Source organism: Zootoca vivipara, chromosome 13, assembly GCF_965207765.1.
Source record: "Zootoca vivipara chromosome 13, rZooViv2.hap1.1, whole genome shotgun sequence".
NCBI classification, from domain to species: domain Eukaryota; kingdom Metazoa; phylum Chordata; class Lepidosauria; order Squamata; family Lacertidae; genus Zootoca; species Zootoca vivipara.
In genome coordinates, this window is record NC_142596.1 from 34,185,950 (window position 1) to 34,196,153 (window position 10,204).

The 10,204-nt window shown below is 44.3% G+C and overlaps 1 protein-coding gene across 1 annotated transcript; it reads left to right on the plus strand.

Annotated features, from left to right (window-relative positions):
- Positions 1–177: 177 nt before the first annotated feature.
- LOC118092968 (olfactory receptor 5V1-like) lies at positions 178–7,969 on the plus strand. The gene is made up of 4 exons (XM_088657261.1): positions 178–210; positions 2,844–2,969; positions 3,257–3,341; positions 7,032–7,969. Exons 1-4 carry the CDS (start codon positions 178–180, stop codon positions 7,967–7,969), a joined length of 1,182 nt encoding a protein of 393 aa, XP_088513387.1.
- The last annotated feature ends 2,235 nt before the right edge of the window (positions 7,970–10,204 follow it).

The window sequence follows — 10,204 nt, forward strand, 5'->3', positions numbered from 1 at the left end:
TTTTCGAGGGATGTCTTAATTTTTTCCTCCTCCTCCTGCCGCGGCCGGCATTGCTGCTGCGCCTATCACTATGTCTTATTTTCGGGGTATGGCTTATATTCCTTGAATGCTTAAAAATCCTGCTATGGCTTATTTTATGGGTATGTCTTAAAATATGAGAAACAGGGTAATGGAAACATGAAGAACCCCCTGGAATCTTGCTACCACTCAGTAGGTGTTGGCGGTGGTGCAACCTTTGTGACAATATGAAACAAACCCCGCTAAAGTGTGCATGTGTGATCCCTAGCTATTTAGAACGCAGAGGGAAAATGCATGTTTAGAAGACATAATGTTGCTATTTTTGACACTAAAACAAAAACAAAGCAAAATCTCCTATGTATTACTTGGGTTTTGAGCTAACCAAAAGCCAGAGGGATGGTTTCAAGTTTGGAATGCACCAGAGACTAGAAAATCAGTCTCAAGCGTATCTTAATAAGGAATTCCCCCATGAAGCATTTTAAAGAAAACTGGGAGACAATAATAAGGCCCCAGGCACCACATCTGAAAGTTTACTAGGAAAAAACTACAGCTAACTTTTAACGATACCCCACATTGTGCTTTACATAGCAGTAGCTGAGGGACAGTTCCTCCGGGAACAGGTTAAAAAATAAACACAGCAAGAAGTTAAGTCGCCTGCCTGCTGTTCTCCTTGTGTGCATTATCTGGGCAGAGGCCCAGCAGCTGGATCTGACCTCCCCTCCACCCCCGGAATTTGGGTAATGTCCATTATCCAAATTTTAGTCCAGGTTTTTCTTAAAACAATGGCTGCTACTAGGGATGTGAGAAGGCAATGTTTTCCACTTGACCCTTAATTTCACATGCATTTATTTATAACATTTATATCCCACCTTTCCTCCAAGGAGCTAAAGGTGGCGTACATAGTCCTCCTCCCACCCCACCCCAACCCTGTGAGGTAGAAATAAATTAATCAATGAAAAATTGTCCAGTAGCACCTTAGTGACCAACTAAGTTTGTTCTGGATATAAGCTGGACAATTTTTAAATTTTGACTGCGTCAGACCAACACGGCTACCTACCTGAACCTGTGAGGTAGGTTAGGCTGAGAGCGAGCGACTGACCCCAGTATTACCCAGTGAGTTTAATGGCTGAGTGGGGATTTGAAACCGAGCACTGCTTCCATTCTGCTGCAGATCATCTTCCAAAAAAACCAAAACAAAACAAAACACTGTCCACTGTGGCAAAATCACACACTTCATGTAATTTACATAATTAATTCCACAAATGGCATCATCGTTATATTATTTCACTCCATTCATTTCCATGCAAAGAAAACACACTGCAAATAGGGGACGGCATGATCAAGAATGTATTTTCTGTGGACTGAAAGCAACAGTGCCAATTGTATTCACTGGATTCCAACACTTGCCCTTGGAATGAGGCTCAGCGGAGACAGTGGTGTCTTTAGGATATGCAGTTTTATTCAGGCATATATACAAACACAGAAGACCTCTCCCAACTGCCCCACACTGCTTCACCTCGCCTCAAGGGTGGGCCAGCCCTGGCCTACGTCCACATGAACCTGCCAGTGTGGCAGTGTGTCTTACTGTACAGAGGACAACTCTCTCTTATCTGATGGGTTCTCTCTTTGAAGGGCTGCGTGGCCTAAGAGCAGTTTAAAGACAAATAATCCAAAGGATGGAGAGAAAAGGGGGCCTCAAAGTTGCCCACACCCAGTAGGCACCGGCAGAGCAGAGTGAGGAGGCACACAAGTTGCCTGCTCACCATCTTCCCCCACCAAGGTGAGATGCATTGTGTCTCCATTTAGATTGTGCAAATATGCGCTGCTTGGTTCTCTTCTTACACTTCTGTGACCACCCTGGCATCAGTCTCAGACCCTCCAAGTGTCCCTATTTTCCAGGGACAGTCCCGGATTTACAGAAGCTGTCCCGGTTTCTGATTTGATCCCAGAATGTCCTGCTTTCCCTTAGGATGTCCCTGTTTCATCACATAAATGTTGGAGGGTACATCACAAACAGGGTTGTTTTGGGCGGACCCCTAAAAATGCTTGAGGAAGGAGCCTGGCTCGGTGGTGTAGTGGTTGAGAGTGGTAGACTCATAATCTCGGGAGCTGGGTTCGCGTCCCTGCTCCTCCACATGCAGCTGCTGGGTGACCTTGGGCTAGTCATACTTCTCTGAAGTCTCTCAGCCTCACTCGCCTCACAGAGTGTTTGTTGTGGGGGAGGAAGGGAAAGGAGAATGTTAGCCGCTTTGAGACTCCTTCGGGTAGTGATAAAGCGGGATATCAAATCCAAACTACTACTCTTCTTCTTCTTCTTCTTCTTCTTCTTCTTCTTCTTCTTCTTCTTCTTCTTCTTCTTCTTCTTCTTCTTCTTCTTCTTCTTCTTCTTCTTCTTCTCTGCATGCAGGAGGTCCCAAGATCAAGTCTCAGCATCTCCAAATGCAGCTTGGAGAGACACCTGCCTTAAAGCTTGGACAGCCATTGTCAATGTAGACCAGGGGTAGTCAATCTTTTTATACCTACCGCCCACTAACGCATCTTACTTGATGGTAAGTTTTCCTTACTGCCCACCAGTGCTCGATGGAAGGAGGATTCAGCTTGTGCCATAGAACCCCCTACCGCCCTAGAATCCTGAAATGCCCACTAGTGGGAGGTAGGTACCAGGTTGGCAACCCATGGTGTAGACGATATTAAGCTAGATGGATATTACCTGGTCAGCCACTGTGAGGACAGGATGCTGGCCTAGATGAGCCACTGTCCTGATCCAGCAGGCTCTTCTTGTTTTCTTATGTTAATTATTCCCTTTTCATTATCCGTGACAACAGAACCCCCCACAGTGTGGATTGCTGGATCTGAGAGCCTTTGGTGAATACATCTCCTCAGAGGCACAGAAGCATTTTAAAATGCCAGCCCAAGGAAGCACATCTCTACAGACCTTGGCTCCCAGCAAGGTAAGCGCCTCTTCTTCCCCCACCCCTTGTTAAAATCAGCGTACAGTAGATGTTTTTCTAGCTAACCCAGCTTTGACTGTTCAGAAAGGAAGATTCGGCTTTAATACAAATGTGGAAAGATTCTGGGGGAAAAGACAAGGGCTGGTTCTCAATAGTGAGGGAACATCATCAGCGATTGTAGCTGTGCCACATTATAAAAACACTGATTCCCCCCCCCCCCAACAGATACATGCAACAGATTCTCAAATGCTCTCCAGCACCTTTGTTTTCTTCTTTCATGCCCACAGGTCTTTGAGGGAATCCCTTTGCTTCACAATTCTGTTCCAGTGAGGCAGCCTTCTGCAGCGGCCATTATGGCTCCTGGCTTCAATGGTAGGTGTTTAGACGGTATAAGTGGAAGCTGTAATGAGGAACAAAGGGAGGAATTAGGTTCAGTTTGCATGTAGTTCGTAATATGTACAAAAATTCATAGACCAGGCTAAAATGTGCATTAAAATGCATTTATTAGTGAAAGTAACACACCCACACCAAATGCATTTTATTAGGGGGAAATTTGCTTGGCAGAGATGTCCACATATGAGGGGAAATTGCACACAAAAATGTGAATATTGGAAAAGAAAAGACATTTCTTGAAAAAGAAAAGAAATTTATATACAGCTTAGTTTAAAAAAAAACTTAAAGCAGTTTACGAAAAGAATAAAACAAGGAAATCAAGAGAGAGATATATATATTTTTAAAAAATAATTGATAAGCTAAATGAATAGGCTGGCCTAAAGAAAAATGTTTTAGCAGGTGCCGAAAAGAGTACAGTGAAGTACAAACTTCCAAACTATGAGTTCTGCCACACCAAGATTGATCTCTTACAAATGCACCTGGGCCAGTTCTGCACTGTTGAAATGTGGAGAGCTAGTCTGAAGAGTGGGGAAATTAGAAACTGGCGAAACTGAAATTGGCAGATTTGCCCATCCGCACCAGGAACAATGTCTCAGTATAAAAGAGGCTGCTAGCTTGATATGTAGGAGATGTCCTTAATAGCTCCTGTAGAGAAGAAGGAGAAGGAGGAGGATGGGTAAGAAGAGGCAGGGGAGCTGTGGCCTTCCTGATGTGGCTGGACTCCAACTTCCATCACCCCAGACAGCATGGCCAGTCGTCAGGGATGAGGGGAGCAGCACCTGACAGGCAAAAGATTCTTATTTAGGGCTCATCCACAACTCCCTTTGCTCCACCGCTCCCCCCCCCCCGTTTCCCCAATTGCTGTTTGTTCTGATTTAGTGCTAAAGAGTCGGTTTTCGGTGGGAAAGCAGCAAGGCAAAGACAAAACCACTCAGACCCATGCCAAGAAAGCATGGGGCAAGCAGAAAACCACTTGGACTCATGCTTTCTAGGCACAAGACAAGTGGAAATGTGGGCGAGCCCTTAAAGTAAAATGCATGGCGTCACGAATCAGCAAAACACGGCTCAGAGACCAATTGAAGGCAGAAATGGCATTTACAACGAAGGGTCCCGTTTGCTGCAGCTCTTTCCTCAACATTCTTCATTTGGATCCAGAACCGCTGTTAGATTTTTGGTTGATAGATTTTTACTTGTACTGTATGCCTCTGTCATTTTTGCCACATACTTTCCATAAGTCACCTTGTGCTCCTTTCAATGGAAAGGTGGGGTATCCATCCTCAAGACAGACAGACACAAAAGAGAGAGAGAGAGAGAGAGAGAGAGAGAGAGAGAGAGAGAGAGAGAGAGAGAGAGAGAGAGAGAGAGAGAGTTTTGCAAGTCAGATTTGGTTTTAGTTTCCTGGTCTTTAGTTTCCTGCCAGCATTTCTTATGCTCCTTTTGTATCTGCATCCTGCGTCCAGGAATTGTTGAGAGTGAGGGACAGCGTGTTTGTGTGTGTAAATGTAGGTGTACCGTAGTTTGTTTGGTGTGTGAATGTGTGTGGCATCCATGCGGCATGGAGGGAGTGGAACCCTGTTTTATGGATTTCAATGTTGTTATTGCTTTATAGATTCTACCACTTAATTTTGTTGTTCAATTTCCCTTGCAAACTGCTTTGCAATCTTTCCTGATGATCCCCCACCCCACTTTCTTGCTCCAAAAGGCATTTTAAGGTATCATTGGGGTTTTATGATAAATTTGCATTGCTTTATTGTCTCATTTTCTTCAAGTCTGCTGCTTAGAAATGTGAATAATTAAATGGTGTATAAAGATCTTAAATAAATTTTGTATAGAATTTTTGTATAGAATAAGAGCAACAATGGCTCAGAGGGGTTTAAACCTGAACATTCTGCTATTGGAAATCCTCAATCTTCATTCTTTTCCTTCTTTTCCACAATGCTTCTTAGAATTTCCCTAGATAAAGTTGGTGGTGTTAACAAAAGTTGACTGCTGAGTAGGTCTTACTAGTTCAGCCTGCCTGAACCAGAAAACCAGAAAATCAGGTCTGCACCATTTCACAAGAAAACTTTTTATTTGCTTATGTCCCCATATAACTTTGCACTGCATATCATACATACCGTACATGGTTCATGAAAAGGAGACAAAACAGAGATTTGATTGAAATGACCTACCAGAAGCAATGAATAGATTAATGTTGCAGTTAAGTAGGTGGATTTAATAGTTTACTGGAATGTGTGTTGTGACCACAGAAGGCTAAATAGAAGTCTGTTTTTGTAAATCTTTTTTGGGGGGAGGGGGGGTGGATTTCCTCAAAACCACCACCCTCTCCCCACACATTGCCCTTTTTACTCTGTTAAGTGGTACAGTATTGCTTATTTATTTATTTTTGTAACTTTTATGAAAAATATATAATGAACAGGTAAAAATGAAGCAATTCTTTCTCCATGTCTTTGAGGGTGATGATGACATGCATAGGGGGACGCAGACAAGAGGGCATATATTATCCAACATATGTGCCAGGCAGACTGGAGTCAAGAACCATTGGTGGATTATTTTTAAGGAGTTTCCATGGATATTTTTGGAGACGGATCTAAAAGTGGGAGTAAGCTATAACTTTTCCCACTATGCATTATCCAATACACTTCCAAGATTAATCTCCCAAAGAGACTTCAAAGAAGAGAGGAGAGAAAACTGAAAGTCAAGCATTTATGCAAGAGACAATGGACATTCTGTACATTCTGGATCTAGCTCAAGCCTCAAATGAATTCAAATTCTCTAACATATCATTAATGCAATCATTGTGCATGGATTTACACTGGACTGTCCACGCATCATTCCATTTTCTTCGTTGTTTTGTGATGCTTCCCAATATTTCTGCATTATTGCTGCCCAGAGGGGCTCCCTTGCACTACAGTACAACAAAAGCCGGACAAAAAATAAGCCAGAATGTCTGTGGTATAAAGAGTTATGGGATTTCGGCAGGAAGTTGCAGAACAGGCACAAATTGAAGACAAAAGAGCATGTCTGCCCCAAAACATTTGCAGGCTCAAACAACATTGAACGCGGGATCTTGTGCAATAGTCCTGACAGCACCATGAAGCACAAATAATTGCCATTATATAAACAGGTGTAACCGGCTGCTGTAACAAGTCATTCAAGAATTTATAAAGACAATGTGAAATAACATAAATAGCACAACCATGTGTTGCAAAGTATCAGAAAAGGACTTAGTCCAACATAAATGCAATGTCCACAGTCATAAGTAGTAGTTCATAAGTCATAGTTCATATAGGGTATCCATGTGGAGATAAATCAATTCAAAAGTACTTGCAAAATAGATGTAAATGCTTGAGTTCCACAGAATGAGGTGTTCACCAACGTTTAGGTAGGTGGCAACAATGCGTCCGGGGCATGAGAATATCCACAGGTGAAATGGGAATATCCACAAGTGAAGACAAGGTTCCTAGGTCATGCACCTTGTTTCGCCACAGTTGGCTTCTTCAGTAAGCTTGTAGCTATGTATCATAAAGGAATATCAAGTCAGTCTTTTACCACCCAAAAAACCAGTTATAATCTTCTCAATGTAAATTAGGTTTAGGTTAGTGACCATCACCACAGCACATGACTTCCAAAGCTTCATTCATCCTCTTTCTTCTTCCCAATGTGTAGGAAACCTCCGAAACCAAACCTCCATCCATGAATTCGTCCTCCTGGGATTCTCAAACCATCCTGAATTGCAAATATTTTTCTTCTTGGCCTTCTCCATCGTTTACACGGTGACCTTGACGGGGAATCTCCTCATCATTCTGGTTGTCATGGCCAACAGCCGTCTCCACACACCCATGTACTTCCTCCTCGGCCACCTGTCCTTCATTGATCTTTGCTACATGACCACCACCGTCCCCCAAATGCTGGCAGACTTCCTCCGTGAGCCCAAGACCATCTCCTACGCTGGATGCATGGTCCAAATCTTCTCCCTCATTTCTTGTGTTGGGTCAGAGTGCATCCTCCTAGCGGCCATGGCTTATGACCGATATGTAGCCATTTGCCACCCGCTGCTGTACACGGTCATAATGAATAGGAAAGTCTGCTTCCAAATGGTGGCTGGGTCGTGGACAGGGGGCTTCCTGAACTCCCTTGTGCACACTCTCTTGACATCCACCCTGTCATTTTGTGGGCCGAGGGAGATCCACCATTTTATGTGTGACGTCCCCCCGCTTTTGGAGTTGTCCTGCACGGATACAGCTCTGAATAATATTGTGCTCCACACAGCCAGCATGTTCATTGGGGTTAGCCCCTGCTTCTTCATCATCATCTCCTACGTCTTCATCGCTTTAGCCATCCTCCAGATCCGCTCCACAGAGGGCAGGAGGAAGGCTTTCTCTACATGCACATCTCATCTTGCAGTGGTCATTATGTTCTTTGGGACTGCTCTCTTTAATTACAACCGGCCCAGCGCAGGCTATTCCTTAGATGTGGACACACTGGTCTCAGCCCTGTATTGCATCGTAACCCCCATGCTAAACCCCATTATATACAGCCTACGGAACCAGGAAGTGAAGCTGGCGGTGAAAAGACTGGCAAGTGCAAAGCGGAACATCTTCTAAATCAAAAGTGGGCAGATGCCAGGCTTACTAGATCTACTATTTTTGTAATAATAATAATAATAATAATAATAATAATAATAATAATAATAATATTTATTATTCATACCCCGCCCATCTGGCTGAGTCTCCCCAGCCACTCTGGGCGGCTCCCAATTGAATATTAAAACAATACAGCATTAAATATTAAAAGCTTCCCTAAACAGGGCTGCCTTCAGATGTCTTTTAAAATTAGGATAGCTGCTTATTTCCTTGACATCTGATGGAAGGGTATTCCACAGGGCAGGTGCTGCTACCGAGAAGGCCCTCTGTCTGGTTCCCTGTAACCTCACTTCTCGCAATGAGGGAACCACCAGAAGGCCCTTGGCGCTCATTATTTGCTAGAACCCTGAGGTTCCTGATTCAGACAGTGGAAAGACCCATCCTCAGAGGAGGCTGCCTGGTGTCTCTCTGGATGAGCCCCTGCTCCTTTGGCTTTTCTCCTTCCAACCACGAGGCATACCTAGAATCAATAACTCATGTAGAAACACTGGGGTTTCCTGTGAGAGGAAACTTTCTCATTTAGCTACTATTATTGTGGATATAGAAGGACACTTTAAAAGACAAATAAGTAACTAGGGTTGCAGTCCTGGAAATAAGCCTCATTGAACTTGGTGGGCTGTGGGTTAAACCACAGAGTCTAGGGCTTGCCGATCAGAAGGTCGGCGGTTCAATCCCCGCAACAGGGTGAGCTCCCGTTGCTCGATCCCAGCTCCTGCCCACCTAGCAGTTTCGACAGCACGTCAAAGTGCAATTAGATAAATAGGACCACTCCGGCGGGAAGGTAAACAGTGTTTCCGTGCGCTGCTCTGGTTTGCCAGAAGCAGCTTTGTCATGCTGGCCACATGACCCGGAAGCTGTACACCGGCTCCCTCAGCCAATAAAGCGAGATAAAGACCGCAACCCCAGAGTCGGACACGACTGGACCTGATGGTCAGGGGCCCCTTTACCTTTACCTTTAAGCATGTATAAGCTTGTGCTGTTAGGAGTAGATTTTTTTGAATAACACTTTAAATTTCTTCCCTCCCACTTTGAGCACCCTGTTCTGCTCGCTGTCATAATGGCAAGTGGTGTCCCACCCCAATCACTTAAGCCAAAGTCTCCTGAAAAATCCACTCTGAGCAAGAGGAACTCTACATTGGATAGGGCAGTTGGTGACGGTGGTTGCTGATATGCCCCGCTTCCAATTGTTCCTGTAAATGAACCAAGCTCTCATTCATTAAATGGAGGCTGTCCATCTATAAAGCAAATTTCCACCCCACTCAGAAAACAAAACAAAACAAATCCCAGGTAATGCAAAACATCAACTTAGAGATGTGGTGGTCCCAGCCAGGCTACAACCCTCTTAGATGCACTGACTTAAGAACATAAGGATAGAGTCCTAGATCTAGTCCAGCATCCTGTACACACAGTGTCCAACCAGATACCCACAGAAAGCCCACAAGCAGGGCAGGAGCACAACAGCACTCTCCCCTCCTGTGGTTTCCACCAACTGGGTCTATTTCTTCTGACCAGGAGGCAGAGCATAGCCATATTGGCTAGTGCTCATTGATAGCCTTGCCCTCCATGAATTTGTCCAATCCTCTTTTAAAGTCATCCAAGTTGGTGGCCATCACTGCCTCCCGTGGGAGCGAGTTCCAAAGTTTAATTTTTATTATTATTTAATAAACTGGTTCATCGCTTTATCTTGCCCAAGGCTCCCCAAAGTGGCTTACAGCCAACAAACCAAGAAACCCACATAGATATATCAAAACCAAGGGCGGGCGGAGGGGATGCATTTAAAACATCCCACTCATTCCTAAAAGGGCACAAATAGTTGAAGGCCAAAGGTCTGGTTATAGAGGAAACCTTTTGCTTGGTGCCTTAACTATGCGGTGCATGAAGAAGTATTTTGTCTATCTTCCAACATTCAGCTTCATTGGATGGCCCCAATTTCTAGTGTTATGACAATTTAAAGGAAAAAAACTTCTCTCCACCCACTTTTTCCACCTTTGCTCTGCAGGTGGGGGTGCTGACAGATTTCAGGGCCCGCCCTAACATTAGACAGAGTGGGGTGTTGTCCTCAGGCAGCAGGTGCTGGGTGTGGTTGGGTGGGTTCAATGGGCAGACAAAGGAGCCAGGCCAGTGATTTGTGATGTGCTGTCCCTTGCTCACAGATTCATATCCCCACCTGTTTCATGTAAACACAGCTGAGGAAAC

Excerpts from the sequence above, each read along its gene's own strand:
- LOC118092968 (XM_088657261.1), top strand. The coding sequence starts at position 178 with ATGAAGAACCCCCTGGAATCTTGCTACCACTCA. Across the intron at positions 211-2,843 it reads TGGAATCTTGCTACCACTCA|AACCCCCCACAGTGTGGATT; the intron begins GTAGGTGTTGGC and ends CCGTGACAACAG. Across the intron at positions 2,970-3,256 it reads AGACCTTGGCTCCCAGCAAG|GTCTTTGAGGGAATCCCTTT; the intron begins GTAAGCGCCTCT and ends TCATGCCCACAG.